General features: G+C 46.7%; 1 protein-coding gene across 1 annotated transcript in view; it reads left to right on the plus strand.

The window, feature by feature from the left end:
* The window catches only part of LOC130480877 (lysosomal acid glucosylceramidase-like), a 47,869-nt gene that overhangs the window by 14,579 nt on the left and 12,808 nt on the right, over positions 1 to 20,482 (plus strand). Inside the window, exons 3-7 of the mRNA XM_056853497.1 lie at positions 5,806 to 5,916; positions 7,971 to 8,171; positions 11,345 to 11,491; positions 16,431 to 16,564; positions 18,123 to 18,295. Of these exons, the coding sequence (XP_056709475.1) occupies positions 5,806 to 5,916; positions 7,971 to 8,171; positions 11,345 to 11,491; positions 16,431 to 16,564; positions 18,123 to 18,295 (766 nt within the window). The remainder of the gene's footprint in view (positions 1 to 5,805; positions 5,917 to 7,970; positions 8,172 to 11,344; positions 11,492 to 16,430; positions 16,565 to 18,122; positions 18,296 to 20,482) is intronic.

A 20,482-nucleotide genomic window follows, 5' to 3' on the forward strand; every position in this document is an offset into this window, starting at 1 on the left:
CTGGCCATTTTAAATTTATTTTTACACATATTTTAGTCATGGCTTTTGAACCAAATTTTACAAAATCCTAGGCCAGTTTGTGCATGTAAGGAACAAGATTTTTCTGTTGACACACAGATAGCAGCGACTATTTTATGCTCACGAAAGCCACTAATAGACTGAGTAATGCCCTAGAGCATAAGCGGTCATGCCTCTAAGGAAGCCCACAAGCAAGACGACGGCAGCAGCATTTTCCTGCCTGTGTTCCACAGCACCTCATATCATAGGCCTGCTCCTCTGATACTGGAGAGTATAGGTATGCATCATGACTAGTATACATTTTGACCAGTAGGCATGGACAGCCCTGTCCTCCATGAACACGTCCATTCATAAGAACGTAAGAAAGGCCATGCTGGATTAGACCAAGGCCCATCAAAACCAAAGTCCAGCAGTCTGGTCACACAGTGGCCAACCAGGTGCCTCTAGGAAGCCCACAAACAAGACGACTGCAGCAGCACCATCCTGCCTGTGCTCCACAGCACCTGACCCAACATAATAGGCATGCTCCTCTCATCCTGGAGATAATAGGTATCCAATGTAACGGCAGAACACCTTAAATCAGGATTAAAGCAGAGACCCTAGACCAGAATTCGAGGAAAACAGTTTTATTCACAGCTGTGAGACCCAACCCTGCTTTCACAAGCATCAAAGGAGGCTGGGCCCTGAACAAAGGCATCAAGTGTTATTTTATTACTTTTTGTAGTGCATTAATTATTCAAATTACTAGACTGCATTCTCTATGCATTTCCTAACTACACCTGCCACTGGCTATAAAATTTTTGCATTCTAGTTATTGGTCATTTAGCATCTTTACTCGCTTGTAACTGGCTGTTTTAATTCAAAATTAAGCAACATTACTGGTTAATAAAGTTCTGTTTAGAACCCCCTATTTGCATATTATTACAGCATTTCTCTTTCTACTGATTGGTTCTTAAGACAGCATATTCTACACAAAATGATTGGTCAGTTTTGGATACCATGTTTGCATATTTAAGTTGGCTCTCTACAGCATCACTTAACTCTTTCCCTTTGAAGCTTCCAATTATTTTGTTATCTTGGACCTCTGGGCCTTAACAGTCCAATCAACATACCTTCCCTGTTTCATCCTGTATATTCTCTGCTTTCAGGCCAAAGCACAGATTTCACTTCAACTCCCTCCCTCCAGATGACCGTCCTCTGAACTTTTTCTAACTTTTTCAATGTTTTAGTAATTTTTCAGGTCTACTGTCACACCAGTATGGCCTTTCTTATGTTTTGCATGCCAAGCAGATGATCTTCCCCAGAGCCATGGTGTGTGTTGTGTGTTAAGTGCTGTCAAATCGTTTCTGACTCATGGTGTCCCTATGAATCAATGTCCTCCAAAACGTCCTCTCTTTGACAGCCTTGCTCAGATCTTGCAAACTGAGGGCTGTGGCTTCCTTTATAGAGTCGATCCATCTTTTGTTGGGCCTTCCCCTTTTCCTGCAGCCCTCAACTTTTCCCAGCATGACTGTCTTTTCCAGTGACTCTTGTCTTCTCATAATGTGACAAAAGTACGCCAGCCTCAGTTTAGTCATTTTAGCTTCTAGGGTCAGTTCAGGCTTGATTTGATCTAGAACCCACTGATTTGTTTTTTTGGCAGTCCAGGGTATCCGTAACCCTCTACTCCAACACCACATTTCAAAGGAATCTACTTTCTTTCTATCTATCGGCTTTCTTCATTGTCCAGCTTTCACACCCATACATAGTAATAGGGAATATGATGGCATGAATTAACTTGATCTTGGTGGCCAGGGACACATCCTTACACTTCATTATCTTCTCTAGCTCCTTCATGGCTGCCCTTCCCAGTCTCAACCTCCTTCTGATTTCTTAGCTGCAGTCTCCCTTTTGGTTGATGATGGAGCCAAGGAATAGAAAGTCTTCTACAATTTCAATTTCCTCATTGCCAACCTTACAGTTGTGTAATTCACCCTCCCCTAAAAAATAAAAACACCTGTCCCGTCTTGTATTCAGCAGCTGTTCCAGGGAAACCCTCCAAGAGGGCATGAACCTCCTTTCCCTGCTGTTCCTCAGCAATTAATCTTCCCAGGTAGACTGCCTTTGAACATGGCGATTCCATTTAGCGGGCACGGCTCAGGGACATGAGTCGATCTCTCCTCCTCCAGGAACTTACCTTTGAAAGCTCCTTGGTGGCAACAAATTGCACCAATGAATCAGCAGTTGAGTGAAATACTTCCTTTAAGCCTGCCCTGTCTCTGTCTCCAGTAAATGCTGCCATCATCTCTTTGCAAGCTGCCTCGGGCCATCCAGCTAATTTCTGCTGTAAACAAGATGCTAGAGTTAAGGCGACCTGACCCGGCAAGTGTTCTTACACCCGACCCGCTGGATCACCCTATTTATTTCTTATTTATTTCTTATTTCCAATTTCTATCCCGCCCTCCCCAGCCGAAGCCAGGGTCAGGGTGGGAAACATTAAAACCAGCCTACGGGCACAATAAATATTAATTTAAACCCTAAACCAATCCCTAAAAACAGTCATAAACAATTGTTTTAGAACAGCAGACGACGCCAAAAAAGACGGTTACTGTTAAAACGAGTGCAGCCAGACAATCCCCCATTGGTCATAAGCATCACTAGGAAGGAGGTGACGTGAAAGACCTCAGCCTGAGACCCTGGAGAGCTGCTGCCGGTCTGGGTAGAACCAGGTTCAATCCCCAGCATCTCCAGTTAAAGGGACCAGGCAGGTAGGTGACGTGAAAGACTTCAGCCTGAGACCCTGGAGAGCCGCTGCTGGTCTGGGTAGACAATACTGACTTTGATGGACCAAGGATCGGATTCAGTAGAAGGCAGCCTCATGTTTTCTTGTGTCTTTGGAGAAAAGCAAGATACCAGTATTTTAAATACTCTTTGAGGTGTGCGCAAAAATTCTCCTGGGTTGGAACTGGGTCAAGACGGATGACAGAAAGAAGTTTTCTTCTATGGGATATGGCCAAGGGATCAGGAAGGAGACAGGTGTGGAAGAATGTCCCATTCCTTCAGGGCATTACTCCATCTCCTGCCCAATCCCTTGATACTGGGGTGGGGCAGGGCACAGGGGACACTGTGACTTTTGAAGTTTAAGAAGCAACATCTCAGGCTGTGAGTTGGATCATACATAAAGAGGACTACAACCCAGGCCACGCCAAAGATCCAGGAGATGGATGACTAATGTTAGTTAATTGAAGTAATTTTTTATTCAGCTAATTGTAGATCAGGTCAGGCTTGAATTAATGCACAAAGTAGCATCTCTGCCCCATTCAGAGAGATTGAGGCAGATAACAGCATTTGTATTCTGCATCCTGCCAGACCTGGTATACCATGAACACATGAAGCTGCCTTCTACTGAACCAGACCCTTGGTCCATCAAAGTCAGTATTGTCGAAGGCTTTCACGGTCAGAGTTCATTGGTTCTTGTAGGTTATCCGGGCTGTGTGACCGTGGTCTTGGTATTTTCTTTCCTGATGTTTCACCAGCAGCTGTGGCAGGCATCTTCAGAGGAGAGACACTGTCCTTCAGTGTTATTCCTCTGAAGATGCCTGCCACAGCTGCTGGCGAAACGTCAGGAAAGAAAATACCAAGACCACGGTCACAGAGCCCGGATAACCTACAAGAACCAAAGTCAGTATTGTCTACTCAGACCTGCAGCAGCTCTCCAGGGGTCTTTCACATCACCTACCTGCCTAGTCCCTTTAACTGGAGATGCTGGGGATTAAACCTGGGGCCTTTTGCCTGCCAAGCAGATGCTCTACCACTGAGCCACAGCCCTTCTACCATATTACACCATGCCACCAGGAAGGGCCCAAGAACATTAAAAAGGTAAAGAGGAGCCATGCAGGATCAGACTAGTGGTCTATCTATTGCTGGATCCTGATAAATACAGGCCATTTCCACATGGGTTCTCTGCCCCGGATTCAAAGCTGTTGGAAGGTGATTTCCCCCCTACTTCCCCACAGCATCATTCTGCATTCATATGTCTAGATAGAGATCTCCCAGCCTGGACCCCCTGTTCCCCACTGCTGCTTGGCAAGGCAGTGTGTGTGGGAGAAATGGGGGGTGGGATTTGGGGCTGGACCAATGTGTGACGTCGATTGGGCATGAAATTGGAAGTGATGGCAGCTGTGGACTGGAAAATTCCTGGAGATTTCAGGATGGAGCCTGGCAAATGCAGAGGGTTTTTTTGGGGGAGGGATAGGATTGCCAAGTCCCTCTTTGCCACCGGCGGGAGGTTTTTGGGGCAGAGCCTGATGAGGGCAGGGTTTATGGAGGGGAGGGATTTCAATGCCATAGAGTCCAATTGTCAAAGCGGCCATTTTCTCCAGGGGAACTGATCTCTGTCTCCTGGAGCTCAGTTGTGATAGCAGGATATCTCCAGATACCACCTGGAGGTTGGCAACCCTACCAGGGCCTTTCACACTATCTCCTACCTGGTCCTTTTTAAATTGAAGATGCCGGGGATTGAACCAGGGACCTTCTGTGTGCCAAGCAGAGGCTGTTCAACTGATCCACGGCCCCTCCCTTAAGCCTGAGTAAAACCAAATGGATTGGGTTTTTGTAAATGAAAAGGGTTGGTCCTTCCCCCTTCCCCATTCAACCCATCAGCTCACCACAAACAGGGTTGCCAACCTCCAGGTACTAGCTGGAGAAATCCTGCTATTACAACTCATCTCCAGCAGATAGAGATCTGTTCCCCTGGAGAAAATGGCCCCTTTGGCAATTGGACTCTATGGCATTGAAGTGCCCTCCTCAGGCTCTGCCCCAAAAACCTCCCACCGGTGGCAAAGAGGGACCTGACAACCCTAACTGACTTACCATGATGAATAAACGTGGGCAGATAGTCGAAATCGAAATGTTTAATACGGTCCCAGACCAACAATAAAAACTTTTACATAATAAAAATAGTAGCTATATACAACAATAAATATATAATCAAACATTCGTAGGGGAACTATTAAAAACATAAGCGTAACTAGAACACAGTTAAAACTCATTCGTTGGGTTCGACCCATGCTCGTCTAGCCTTCATAATTTGCCATCCAAATTTGGCCATTTTAAAAGTTAGCTCGGTGTCTTTAACTGAGAGCAAGTTAGAAAGGCGAGTCGCTCTAGTGCTCCCTGAGTGGTCAGCTATTACAAAGGAAATGTCTTCTCTTATTTTATTATAAATTTTGCAGTCATAAATAACATGTTCAAGGGTCTCTATGCTCCCATCAGAACAAGGGCATACGCGTTCACCATAGGGGATCTTCTTGTATCTACCTTCCATTATAGCTGAAGGGAGAGCATTGCAGCGTAACAAGGTAAAGGCCCTCCTATAATCAGGATTTTCCAGATGAACAAGATATGGCAGATAGTCTAATAATAGAATTCTATGGACTATTAATTTTGGAGGCCTTATTTGTAAGTTCCAGAAAAATTCTGGCTTGCTGGCAAAACTCCTCCCTTCCTCCCACCCGAAATAACCAACTCCCTGTCTACAAAACTGCTTCATCAGCGGCCGTCTAATGAAGTGAGAGAAGGTACTTCAGAATGACAAATGGCATATTTCTCCATACATACATATTTCCTATGGGGCAACATCCACAATTTGTGTACCTCTCTGATAATTAAAAATAAACTCATAAAATATACATTTGTTATTCAGAAGGCAGTAATCAGCGATAAGGAAGGTGGCCGGGTTTAAAAATGGAAAATGTAGGCAGCCGCCTTTATCAACAGTTCACGCCGCAATCTTTCTTTGGCTTACAGGTTTGACAGCTCTCGGGTTTTCACAGTGGCATGTGGCAGCAGAGATGTGGGTTCTGGATGCTGGCGTTCGGGCCTGCCTCGTCTTCCTCTGGATGGTGGGAAACACGGCAGGTGAGTAAGGTTGTAACGACGGGGAAAAGCCTATTGCAACGTTGATTTTATGTATCATGATGCTTTTATTGCACTCTCGTACCTTTGTAATCCACTGTCAGCACTGTTTTATAAGTCATGCCTTAGAGACTGTTTATGACATATCTGTTTGGATTGTTTCCTAATTTCTGCATCACATTGTTCCCTAATTTTGGCAACCCTAGTCCAACGGCATTGTTGCTGGGTGCCTTGTGCTGTCTAATTGAATTGTTTCCTATTTTTTGTAATCCACCTTGAGTCTCCGGAAGAAAACAGGCTATAAATGAAGTAAACAAACAAACAAACAAAATCATCAGAAAGATTGCCGAGGACGATCAGGAAGTAATTATCATTTTAAAAGGGGGGAATGTGTGTTTAAATGTGTCCTTTATTTTTCTTTCTTTCTATAATGCAAAAAAATAATAATAACAACCCTAACCCCACATATACATACAAAAAAAACCCCCAAAGCTTTTCTCCCTCTCTCATAATACTAGAACGTGGGGTCATCTGCTGAAGCTGGAGGGGTGAGAGATTCAAAACTGATAAAAGGAAGTATTTCTTTACACAATGCATAGTTAAATTGTGGAACTCCCTGCCCCAGGATGTGGTGATGGCTGCCAACTTGGAAGGCTTTAAGAGGGGAGTGGACATGTTCATGGAGGAGAGGGGTATCCATGGCTACTGGTCAAAATGGATACTAGTCATGATGCATACCTATTCTCTCCAGGATCAGAGGAGCATGCCGAATATATTAGGTGCCGTGGAACACAGGTAAGATAATGCTGCTGCAGTGGTCTTGCTTGTGGGCTTCCTAGAGGCCCCTGGTTGGCCACTGTGTGAACAGACTGCTGGACTTGATGAGCCTTGGTCTGATCCAGCCTGGCTTTTCTTCTGTTCTTCTGTTCTAACTAACAAACAAAACAGTTTGCATGGTTTCAAACAGCGAAGTGGAAGTGGAAGTGTTAAACCCTTCCCTTCCCTGCATGGTTCCAAGGCGAAGTGAGGCTGCAGGAGCCCGCAATTTGCATGTTATCTGGTGAACTGGATTTGTTTCCCCGCTCCTACACACGAAGCCAGCTGGGTGACCTTGGGCTAGTCACAGTTCTCTCTGAATTCTCTCAGCCCCACCTATCTCACAGGGTGTGGGGAGGGGAAGGGAAGGTGATTGTAAGCCGCTTTGCTTCTTCCTTAGAGAAAGATGACATATAAAAACCTCCTCCTCCTCCTCCTCCTTCTTCTTCCTCCCCAATGGGGACCCAAAGCATTCTCCTCTCCTCCGTTTTTATCTTCACAACAACCATGTGAGGTAGGTTGGGCTGAGAGTGTGTGACTGGCCCAAGGTCACCCAGTAAGCTTCCATGGCAGAGCGGGGATTCAAACCTGGGTTTTGCAGATCCTAATCTGACACTTTAACCACTACACCATGCCGGACAACCCTATTTGTCTGAGTTTTTCACATTCAACCCATCTCGTGAGAAGAATCTTACAAGCAACCCTGATCATGGTAGGGTTCAAACAACGTAACCATCCCATATCAACGATCAGTCCTGTCTTCTGTAACAACTGCTTCTTTCATGCATCATTACAGAGGCTCCAAATGGATCCAGTCCCAGCCGAGTGAGAATCCCAGTTTCTCAGGTCCCTCTTCACCACCGGTGGGAGGTTTTGGGGGCGGAGCCTAAGGAGGGTGCATGTTATGGACAGAACAAAACACGCAGTCTTCTTGCCTAAAGATTAGCGTCCACAGCTCATGTGGAAGAGTGGGGAATCAAACCTGGTTCTCCAGATCAGAGTCCACAGCTCCACACCACCGCTCTTAATCACTACACCTATCTGGTGGGATATAAATAAACAAACAAACAAATAGTTCCTGCATCCAGAAAAGCACAATTGCCAAGGAACGTAAGGACTGGCAGCTTCTAATTATACAGAGGGTGCGTTTCAGTCCCACGGATATCTTACAACAGTCTTTCAGACATTCCACTTTCAGAGTTTTTCCTTCAACCCCCATTTCTTTTCCTTCTGTTACCTAGCAAGCCGGCCATGCGTCCCCAAGTATTTTGGCCGTGACGCCATGGTTTGTGTCTGCAATGCAACGTACTGCGACACGACGGACCCCGTCTCCTTCCTGCCCGAGGGCTTCTTCGTGAAGTATGAGACCACCAAATCTGGCCACCGCATGACGTGCACAGAAGGGAAGTTCCAGCAGAACCGCACATCTCCTGGCTTAATGGGTGCGTTGAAAGACTAAACTTCCATTGCTTCCCTCCCCACCCCTCCATTCTTTACTTTATGATACTGTTCATATGGCCAATTCGGCCCTGAATAGGGTTGCCAACCTCCAGGTAGTAGCAGGAGATGTCTTGCTATTACAACTGATCTCCAGCTGATAGAGATCAATTCCCCTGGGGAAAATGGTTGCTTTGGCAATTGGACTCTATGGCATTGAAGTCCCTCCCCTCCCCAAACCCCGCCCTCCTCAGGCTCTGCCGCAAAAGCCTCTCGCCGGTGGCAAAGAGAAGAAGAAAGAAAGTTGGTTTTTCTGTGCCGACTTTCTCTACCACTTAAGGAAGACTCAAACCGGCTTACAATCACCTTCCCTTCCCCTCCCCACAACAGACACCCTGTGAGGTAGGTGAGGCTGAGAGAGTGTGACTAGCCCAAGGTCACCCAGCCGGCTTCATGTGGAAGAGTGGGGAAACAAATCCGGTTCACCAGATTAGCCTCCGCCGCTCATGTGGAGGAGCGGGGAATCAAACCTGGTTCTCCAGATCAGAGTCCATTGCTCCAAATCACCGCTCTTAACAACTACACCACGCTGACCTGGCAACCATTCTCCAGAGTTTCCCCTCTTCTTCAAGGGACGGGAAACCTCCGAGAAATTGGACTCTGTGGCATTGAAGTCCCTCCCCTCCCCAAACCCCTCCCTCCTCAGGCTCCGTCCCAAAAACCTCCCGCTGGTGGCGAAGAGGGACCTGGCAACCCTAGCCCTGAACAATGTCACACTGAGACCAAAATTTTAAAAAGGGGGGGGGGAGAAGGACCTATCTAAATAACCCATAAGGAAATTAGTATTTTTAAATCTTAATTGAAGAGCCCTGTGGTGCAGAGTGGTAAACTGCAGTACTGCAGTCAAAAGCTCTGCTCACGATCTGAGTTCGATCCCGATGGAAGTCAGTTTCAGGCAGCTGGCTCAAAGTTGACTCCACCTTCCATCCTTCTGAGGTCAGTGAAATGAGTACCCAGCTTGCTGGGGGTTAAGTGTAGACAACTGGGGAAGGCAATGGCAAACCACCCCGTAAAGAAGAAGAAGAGTTGGTTTTTATATGCCGACTTTCTCCATCACTTAAGGCAGAATCAAACCGGCTTACAATCACCTTCCCTTCCCCTCCCTACAACAGACACCCTGTGAGGTAGATGGGGCTGAGAGAGTGTGACTAGCCCAAGGTCACCCAGGTGGCTTCACGTATAAGATTGGGGAAACAAAGTCTGCCTAGTAAACGTCAGGATGTGACCTCACCCCATGGGTCAGGAATGACCTGGTGCTTGCACAGGGGACTACCTTTACCTTTAATCTTAATTGACTGGGAAAGAAATTTGACGACTGCCAATATAGCATTAAAATCCACCCCTGCTAAAAGAACCCCCCCTGATTATCCAGTTTAGAGACAGATTCCTGAATAAAAGGCTTTATCCATCTGTCTCTAGCCTCGTTGAGCAAGTCATAGTTAAACAAGGAGGAATGCTATTTCCTTGTTTGGCCAGAAGTGTCTATTTGGCCAGAACCACACTGACATAGGTCATTTATGCACCGTTGCTTTAACCTCCTTTATTCCCTGTTTCAGCCAGGATCAAACTTTTCAGTATGCACGTTACCTTATTCCTTGTTGGCTCAACCCCGTTTCAACGCAAAATGAACCCGGCTTTTCCCATTCTTCTTTTGGCTCGAATTAAACCGTTCATCCCGGCTCATTCCGGAGTCACTGAGTGAGCATACAACTTTCTCGGGTTGCGCTTCGCCCCACCCTTTTCCAAGCCCCTCTTCAAGGCAGCATGCAGATAGCTGAACAGGGGGAGCACAGAAGATTGGCTTCTCTCACAGCCAATCACGAAGCAGTGTGTAAAGAGGGAGGGATTCAAATGCTTCCTGCTACCTCGGAGCTCTTTCTGTGCAAAAGAAAGGCTTTTTTAAAACAAGGCTTGGATTTCTCCCCTCTCCCCTTCTTTCAGATTGCTCCGTTTTTTGTTTTTTGTTCTTAAAATGCTTTTTTATGCAGCAGTTGGGTTTGGGCGGAAGGAAATCTTCTCTCACGGTAAGCCAATTACAGAGCAGCATTTAAAGGGGTGGGACTTGATTTGAACTTGGGAGACTGCTTTTCTGTATTCATGCCTCCATTAGCACACAGTTTCGTCCCTGATCATTTCAGCCAATGCATATAGTTTTCCCCAACCCGGGTTACTTTGATCCTGGCTGAAACGGGGGATAAAGGAGGTTAAAGCAACCATGCATAAATATCCATACTCTCTCACTGTACGGTACCCTATTTAAACGACCTATTATCTCCCCTGATGGGATGGCATTCAGTCTAGCCGGCATAAATAATCGTCTGTATTGCGGGATTATCAGAAAATCAAAGTACATTGGGAGGGGTTGCGGCAAGTTTAGACCTAGGTATGGAGGTGATCATACCCTACGTCAGGGGTGGGGAACCTTTTTTCCGCCAAGGGCCATTTGGATATTTATAACATCATTCGCGGCCATACAAAATTGGGCGGTCCTAACAGCTCCATAGGTAATGACTCTTCTGCAAGGGGGGGGGGGAAAGGTTCCTTTTCTTGGCAAAACAAACTCACATCCACCTTGAATAGAGGCTATTCCTGTCCATGGGAGGAGGTGGATCACCAGTCTTAGATCCTTCTGAGCTAGAGATCTGCTAGGACCCACGAAGGGCCAGACCAAATGATTTTGCGGGCCTTAAACGGCCCCCGGGCCTGATGTTCCCCACCCCTGCCCTAAGTGCTCTTATTGTAATACTTCCGGAATCCAGTTTTGGCAAGCAGCTCAAAATGGAAGAAAGAGCTGCCAATGACCCGTGCTCTTTTAAGTCAGAAAGAGAGATTCCTAAAGACGATACAACATTCGACCAGTTTACTCCACGGGGTTTGATAGGAATCAGCTTGAAGGAGATGTAAATATCCATTCAACTCCGTGGAGAAATAAATCTTAACCCAGAATCTAAAGGTCGCAGCCCAAATCCGAGCTTCAAGGGAGCTAAGGCCCAGTTCAGCACGCAGTGATACCCCAGTATACAGTTAGGAGCACCAGTATTTTTAAGAAGAAAATAATTCAGAAGGGAATCACCCCCCTCCATTCTATGTGCTTACCCTGTTTCTTCTTTCTCCGTAGGGCTCAAATATATATTCAATGCCTCTGAACGCTACCAGTGTGTCAAAGGCTTTGGGGGATCCCACACAGATGCTGCAGCGATAAATATCCTGAGTCTGTCTCCGGCGACCCAAGAGCACCTGTTGAGATCTTACTTCTCCAAGACTGGTGAGAGCACCCTACGGTGGGATGGCACCCAACAGCGTGCAGAAAGCGGACTCCGATCACAGTGGGTAGCAGCGTTAGTCTGTCTGTAGCAGTAGAAAAGAGCAAGAGTCCAGTAGCCCCTTTAAAAAAGGTAAAGGTCTCCTGTGCAAGCACCAAGCTATTCCTGACCCATGGGGTGACGTCACATCCCGACATTTACTAGGCAGACTTTGTTTACGGGGTGGTTTGCCAGTGCCTTCCCCAGTCATCTTCCCTTTATCCCCAGCAAGCTGGGTCCTCATTTTACCGACCTTGGAAGGATGGGAGGCAGAGTCGACCTTGAGCCGGCTACCTACAACCGACTTCCGTCGGGATCGAACTCAGGTCGTGAGCAGAGCTTTTGACTGCAGTACTGCAGCTTACCACTCTATGCCACGGGGCTATTCTTACCACTCTACGCCCCTTAAAAACTAATGCAATTTCTGGCAAGGTAGGAGCTTTCGTGAGCCACAGCTCATTTCTTCAGATACTTCTGAAGAAGAAGTGAGCTGTGGTTCACACATGAACACACACAAAAAGTCAGTATTGTCTACCCAGACCCGCAGCGGCTCCACAGGGTCTCAGGCAGAGGCCTTTCACATTACCTACCCGCCTAGTCCCTTTAACTGGAGATGCCTGGGATTGAACCTGGGACCTTCTGTATGCCAAGTGGATGCTCTACCACTGAGCCACAGCCCCTCCCCTTAAAACATGAAGCTGCCTTCTACAGAATCAGACCCTTGGGCCATCATAGTCAGTATTGTCTACTCAGACGGGCAACGGCTCTCCAGGGTCTCAGACAGAGGTCTTTCACATCATTTACTTGCCTAGACTTTAACTGGAGATGCCGGGGATTGAACCTGGGACCTTCTGCATTCCAAGCAGATGCTCTGCCACTGAGCCACGGCCCCTCATACTTTGCCAGAAATTGTGTTCGTCTTTAAGGGGTGCTGGACTCTTGCTCTTTTCTAATTGATTTATTTGCCCTGACATGGATGGCCCAGGCTAGCCTGATCTCATCTCAGAAGCTAAGCTGGGTCGGCCCTGGTTAGTATTCGGATGGGAGACCAACAAGGAATACCTCAGGTGGGGAGAGGCATCCAACAGCGTGCAGAAAGAGGACTCCGATCATGATGGGTAGCTGTGTTAGACTGACTGTAGAGAAGAGCAAGAGTACAGTATCCCCTTAAAGGCTAACAAAAATGCTGGTAAGGTAGGAGCTTTCATGAGTCCCAGAAGTGAGCTGTGACTCAGAAAAGCTCATACCTTGCTCGAAATTTTGCTAGTCTTTAAGGGGCTACTGGACTCTTGTGCTCTTTTCTATAGAAAAAGTTCTGATCATCTTGAGAAGCAAAGTTGTAGATTAGCCTGGTGGTCTAGCTCATACAGGGTTTTTGTGTGTGTGTGTGTGTGTGTGTGTGTGTGTGTGTGTGTGTGTGTGTGGTTAAGAGCAGTGGTTTGGAGCGGTGGACTCTGATCTGGAGAACCGAGTTCGATTCCCTACTCCTCCACATGAGTGGCAGAAGCTAATCTGAGGGACCGGGTTGGTTTCCCCACTCCTGCACACAAAGCCAGCTGGGTGACCTTGGGCTAGTCACAGCTCTCTTAGAGCTCTCTCAGCTCCACCTACCTCATAGGGTGTCTGTTGTGGGGAGGGGAAGGGAAGGTGATTGTAAGCCAGTTTGATTCTCCCTTAAGTGGTAGAGAAAACCAGCATATAAAAACCATCTCTCCTCCTCCTCCTCATAAGAGAGTATTCAAAATTGCCGTTTTGATCTTTCATGCTATCTGAAGATGTACAGAAACTCTACTGCATGATTTTGCTGAACATGAGGTGTTGGGATGAAACATAGATGTCAGGAGGGGGCAGTGTCTCTTAAGCTGGGGTGGGGGACACTTGGAGACTTTCATGGAGACTTGTTAGTCTATTCTGAAATATCTTGTTTCAGCTTTTGGACTGATTTGCTCATGTATATATAAGTGTTCATTGTTTGTTTGTATGTTGTTTGCTCACCTATATTCACCATATGTACGTGAGGTGACACTTTGAAATGTTTATGTTGTAACTTATCTAATAGCATTTTTGATATATTGATCATTGGCTGTGTACTGGTTTTTTGTAGCAACCTCCAGATGGTGGCTGGAGATCTCCTGGAATTACATCTCCAAGATACAGGGGATCTCCAGGAATTACATTTTCTCCAGGGGAACGGATCTCTGTTGCCTGGAGATCACTGGTAAAAGCAGGAGCTCTCCAGCCACCACCTGGAGGTTGGCAACCCTAGATGCCAGTTATGCCGGGGATCGAACCTGGGACCTTTTGCATGCCAAGCAGATGCTCTACCACTGAGCCACAGCCAGGTGCGCCAACGTCTACCCTGGCACACCTATGTCACTTTCAGCTTAAACCAGAAGTGATATGGGACCCTCCAGCATTCTGCAGAAACTTTGTAGCAAAGCCACAGGGTTTTTGCAAAATACTACTGCATCCCCCTGTTTATACCAGAAATGACATAGGCTCACTGGCATGACCTCAGTGCGCCAGGCCTCACCCACCAAATACTCTTGCGAGTGGCCGGCTGCGGCCTGCCAACCCCGTCTTCAGTGCATGACTGACGGTAAGCTGTGTGTACGCAAGAACATTGTTTAAACAATACGTTCATTTTCAAAGGCATCTTGTTAGACAGAGCTTCTGCCTGAAACCAGAACCAACGGGTTGAAATTAAATCAAAAGAGTTTCCATCTAGACATTAGGAAGAATTTTCTAACAGTTAGAGCGGTTCCTCAGTGGAACAGGCTTCCTCGGGAGGTGGTAAGCTCTACTTCCATGGAGGTTTTTAAGAAGAGGTTAGATGGCCATCTGTCAGCAATGCTGATTCTGTGACCTTAGGCAGATGATGAGAGGGAGGGCATCTTGGCCATCTTCTGGTCACTAGGGGTGTGGAGGGGGGAGGTAGCTGTGAATTTCCTGCATTGTGCAGGGGGTTGGGCTTGATGACCCTGGTGGTCCCTTCCAACTCTATGATTCTATGATTCTATTCTATGAAAGGTTGAAGCGTTACTGTGAGAGTTATGCATGACTTCACTCCCGTCAAAAATGAACAGCACGATGGCCTTAGCCTAGTAATGAAAGGCCCTGCTTTATTCTCATTGTATACTTAAACCAGTGGTTCCCAAAGTTTTTGGGCCGCCCCCCCCTAGGTTCCACAAACTCAATCCCAGCGCCCTATCCTATCAAAAGCATTATTCAAAATAGGGGTTTGCATGACTCACTAAAGAAGATAATAACAATAAAATTTCAAAACAGGAACAATTAATTGCGCATCTCTTCAAAATCAAATTAAAACTTTTGAGTTGAAATTTATTCAACAAAACTGATTAACCTGACCCAGCAGTAAAGGTCAAGGTCCCCTGTGCAAGCACCGGGTCATTCCTGACTCACGGGGTGACGTCACATCCCGACGTTTACTAGGCAGACTTTGTTTTACGGGGTGGTTTGCCAGTGCCTTCCCCAGTCGTCTTCCCTTTACCCCCAGCAAGCTGGGTGCTCATTTGACCGACCTTGGAAGGATGGAAGGCTGAGTCAACCTTGAGCCGGCTACCTGAAACTGACTTCCGTTGGGATCGAACTCAGGTTGTGAGCAGAGCTTGGACTGCAGTTCTGCAGCTGACCACTCTGTGCCACGGGGCTCCTTGACCCAGTGGTGCCAGCTCTTCAAAGTCTGGAAAAAAATTCTGAGTTTCCACCAAATTTGCCAGCATGGTACCATAGCTTGATCAATTGTAAATTAGTGAACAACGCAATTGAAGGGGCCCACCTCTAGCACTCCCCCTCCAGACCCCTTGCCTCTTAGTGTCCACCTAGGTAATCCCACCGCCCTCCAGGGGGTGGTACTGCCCACTTTGGGAACCACTGACTTAAACAGTAAAGGTACAGTATCCAATGCATCTTTTAAATTTACAACCAACCACCAATAATATTAAGCAAGTTATACATTACGTACGAAATTCCTAACTATCTATAGACCATAAATACATAAAAATGATTGCCTGAAAAAGTTTTTAGCGTCCAACTTTCATGGTTGCGTTTTTCGTTTTTTTAATTTTTTAAGTGACAGTCCACGTACATGAGCTGGAGCATTTTTATATTGGCTCCGCCTCCTGCAGCAGACACTTTGGGGTTTCACCCACTGCCCTGAGTCAAAACCCCAAAGGTGTCCACAGGCAGAAGAAGAAGAAGAAGAAGAAGAAGAAGAAGAAGAAGAAGAAGAAGAAGAAGAAGAAGAAGAAGAAGAAGAAGAGGAGGAAGAAGAAGAGTTGGCTTTTATATGCCCACTTTCTCTACCACTTAAGGGAGACTCAAACCGGCTTACAATCACCTTCCCTTCCTCTCCCCACAACAGACACCCTGTGAGGTAGGTGAGGCTGAGAGAGTGTGACTAGCCCAAGGTCACCCAGCTGGCTTCGTGTGTAGGAGTGGGGAAACAAATCCAGTTCACCAGATTAGCCTTCGCCGCTCATGTGGAGGAGCGGGAAATCAAACCCGGTTCTCCAGGTCAGAGTCCACTGCTCCAAACCACCGCTCTTAACCACTACACCACGCTGTGTGTGTAAAGTCCCGTCAAGTCACAGCTGGCTTATGGCGACCCCTTATCGGGTTTTCAAGGCAAGGGACATTCAGACGTGGTTTGCCATTGCCTGCCTCTGCATAGCAACCCTGGTGTTCCTTGGTGGTCCCCCATCCAAATACTAACCAGGGCTGAACCTGCTTAGCTTCCATGAGCCAATGAGATCAGGCTATACCAATGTGCCTTCCCTCCCCCAAAAGGTCAGGGACCCTGGAGTACACGGTGCTGAACCAGAGGGAGCAGTGATATAAGGCAGTTTTGCCTGGAGTGCCTTTTCTGCCTTGTCTCTGCAGGAAGCGAGTACAACCTGATGCGTCTGCCCATCGCCAGCTGTGATTTCTCCACGCACCCCTACGTTTATGATAACGTCGCGTACGATTATGACCTGACGTATTTCAGCTTAGCGAAGGAAGACATCATGTTCAGAGTGAGTAAAGCCAGGCAGGAGGAAAGACTCTTTTCTACCCTCCAGTGGCCCTTATGAAAACTACATATTATGCAGAAGAGCTGATTATTACTCATTGGGTTATTTAGCTCGCGATCCCTGCTGGACTGCTTCAAGGCTTCCTTTGCATTATTCGTGATTTTACCAACCTTTAGAAGTCACTTCGCTCCCGCCCTGTCCTTTCCCCGCAGTTCTAGGATGCTGTTTTATAACAAATTTAAATTCTGCTTCGAGGCAAGAGCGAGGCAAATCCCCGCCATTTCCATGCATAGTCCTACTCCAAAGGTGCCTGCAGGCTCAAAAGGTTTGGAGACCCCTCTTCTATACAGTACCTTGGCTTGGATCCCATCAACATTTACTCTGGGTGTTAGGATCCCCCACCTAAATGTGACTTTCTCACTTCTCCCTACTGCTGCAGCACAATGCCCCCCATGCAGTTTCTGGGGGACCCCCAGGAGGGAGTTGGAGAGCATCCATCGGAGGGGAGGATCAGCAAAAATCACCCCTGCCCTTCGCACACAAGAATCTATTGGTTAGGATCCATCCCCTTGTTTCCTGCTACCTACTTCCACCTTTAAGAGAGCCAGCGTGATGTAGTGGTTAAGAGCGGTGGTTTGGAGCGGTGAAGTCTGATCTGGAGAACTGGGTTCGATTCCCCACTCCTCCACATGAGCAGCGGATGCTAATCTGGAGAACTGGTTTGGTTTTCCCACTCCTCCACATGAAGCCAGCTGGGTGACAATGGGCTAGTCACAGCTCTCTTAGAGCTCTCTCAGGGTGTCTGTTGTGGGGAGGGGAGGGGGAGGTGATTGTAAGCCAGTTTGATTCTCCCTTAAGTGGTAGAGAAAGTCAACTCTTTTTTAGCTGTTATCTCTACAAGGGACCACAAGGCTCTCTATTAGTTTGGCTACTGTGCCTGATGTAGAAAACCACCTGAAATCTGGGGTGATTTCAACCTTGAGTTGGCTGAAAGAGGAAGGAGGAGATACATGATTGGAAAATTCTTCCCCCGTGTGCAAATCTCTCCCTTCAGGATATTACACATTTGGTGGCGGAAAGTGTTGTCAAATCACAGTTGACCTATGGTGACCCTATAGGGTTTTCAAGTAGGGTTGCCAGGTCCCTCTTTGTCACCGGTGGGAGGTTTTTGGGGCGGAGCCTGGGGAGGGCAGGGTTTGGGGAGGGGAGGGACTTCAATGCCATAGAGTCCAATTGCCAAAGTGGCCATTTTCTCCAGGTGAACTGAACTTTGCTGAAGATCAGTTGTAATAGTAGGAGAGCTCCAGCTAGTACCTGGAAGTTGGCAACCCTATTTACAAGGCAAGAGACAAACAGGTGGTTCGCCATTGCCTTCTTCTGCATCACAACCCTGGACTTTATCAGTGGTCTCCCATCCAACCAGGGCCAACCAATGTCTTCATTTGTTTTGCTGTTAGGTGACTTCCAGATGTTCTCACCTTCCCAATGGCAAGGAGCATACTGCTTATTGGATCCCCCTTATCCAGTCTGCTCACTGGATCCCCATTACCTCTCCCCGTAGATCCCGGTCCTCCACTGGATAATGGCCTTAGCTGAGCGGCCCCTCTCCCTAATTGCCAGCCCATGGACTGCGCCCGCCTGGATGAAGACCAATGGCCAGATAAAGGGGAAAGGACGGTTGAAAGGGAAAGCAGGAGACAGATACCACAAGACCTGGGCCAACTACTTCATCAGGTAATCTAGAATCATAGGGACCGCCAGTGTCATCTAGTCCAACCCTCTGTACAATGCAGGAAATTCACCACTACCTCCCCCACACACACACACCCAGTGACCCCTACTCCATGCCCAGAAGATGGCCAAGATGCCCTCCTTCTCATGATCTGCCTATGGTCATAAAATCAGCATTGCTGACAGATGGCCATCTAGCCTCTGCTTAAAAACCTCCCAGGAAGGAGAGCTCACCGCCTCCCGAGGAAGCCCGTTCCACTGAGGAACCGCTTTAACTGTCAGGAAGTTCTTCCTAAAGTTTAGCTGAAAGCTCTTTTGATTTAATTTCAACCCCTTTGGTTCTGGTCCGACCTTCTGGGGCAACAGAAAACAACTTGGCACCCTCCTCTATGATAGCCCTTCAAGTACTTGAAGATGGTTATTATATCATCTCTCAGTCTTCTCCTCTTCAGGCTAAACATACCCAGCTCCTTCAACCTTTCCTCATAGGATATTGGGCAAAAATGCATGGTCGCTTTAGCCTCCTTTATTCCCTGTTTCAGCCAGGATCGAATGCATGCGTTTCACTGAACATGCTTTCGATCCTGGCTGAATCCTGGCTGAAACAGAGAATAAAGGAGGCTAAAGCGACCATGTGTTTTTGTCCTTGGTCTCCAGACCCCTCCCCATCTTTGTTGCCCTCCTCTGGACACGTTCCAGCTTGTCTACATCCTTCTTGAATTGTGGTGCCCAAAACTGAACACAATACTCTAGGTGAGGTCTAACCAGAGCAGAGTAAAGCGATACCATCACTTCACGTGATCTGGACACTATACTTCTCTTGATACAGCCCAAGAACGCGTTTGCCTTTTTAGCTACCGCATCATTCTGTGGGGCTTGGGGGAAATAGGAGTCAATTGATCGATTGCTCTGTAGATTGATTTAGAAAAAAACCTGGCAAGTTTGCCCTTTCCCAGAGCCCCCCATGGCAGCCTGCAATAGGGTTAGAAAATACCTAGAGATTTTGGGGATGGAACCTGAAGAGAGTGGGGTTTGCAGCGGGGAGGGACTTCAGTAGGGTATAATGTTGTAGGGTCCACCTTCCAAAGTGGCCATTTTCTCCAGGGGAACTGATCTCTGTCGCATGGAGATCAGTAGTAATCTCAGGAGATCTCCAGCCTCCACCTGGAGGTTGGCGAGCGTAGCCTGCAAAGTTAACAGGCGATAAACAATTTATCCTCAGGAAGTCAAGGATAAAAAAATACGAACCAGCCAATTTGCATTTATGAGCCAATGATGCTTGTACCGTTTGAATCATTTTTAGTATTTATTGTCAACCGCTATGAGATCAGTGCTATATAGCAGTATATCAGTATAGCAGTATATCAATAGCAGCAGATCGTTACTAGTTCAAGAAACTAGATACACCTAGAATTATCACACAGGAATTGAGTTTTTTGTTTTTTTTGTTTTTACCAATTTCTACGCTGTGGAACCTGTCCAGAAAAAGGCAATATCCTAGTTTTGGGGGAGGATGCAGTTACCATAGATTTCTGAAGAGCAATGTGGCTTGTTAGATTAGCCAATTTATTTTGAGGAAATTATGTTAGCAATTAAAAACTTGAAGGTTGGCAGACCTGACAGGTTTTTAAATTAATTTCATGAAATTTGTATCGATAAAATTGTGCCGTGCTTATTGAAAAGGTATCAGAACTTGTTTTATGAAGGAAGAGTTAGCAAATTATTAATAACAAATTATAAATAACAACAATAATAAAAACAACAACAATAATACTATAATTTATACCCCGCCCGCCCCGGACAAATCTTGGTTGGATGCTTATATTTCATTAATCACGAAGGCAGGGAAGGATATTTCTAAATTGTGAGCATATAGACCAATAATATCCTTACTTAATGTTCTATATAAGATATTAGCTTCTGCACTAGTTTACAGATTTAAAGGGATTAAGAATAATTATATTGGATTAATTCAGACAGGTTTTCTGGCTGGGCACCAAATGTCAGGTAATAGTTGTAGTTAAGTTTGCAGAACAGTTTAATCTCCCAGCTGCCTCTGTTTTTTGTGGATGCTGGAAAAGCTTTCAGTCAAGTCAATTGGGTTTTTTTGGGAGGGGGGGGAGAGAAATGCTGAAGGCTTTTGGGTTCGGCACAGGGATCTGTGCCAGTCTGGGGGCGCAGGTCTGCTTT

The sequence above is a fragment of the Euleptes europaea genome, chromosome 7 (genome assembly GCF_029931775.1).
Source record: "Euleptes europaea isolate rEulEur1 chromosome 7, rEulEur1.hap1, whole genome shotgun sequence".
Classification (NCBI taxonomy): Eukaryota; Metazoa; Chordata; class Lepidosauria; order Squamata; family Sphaerodactylidae; genus Euleptes; species Euleptes europaea.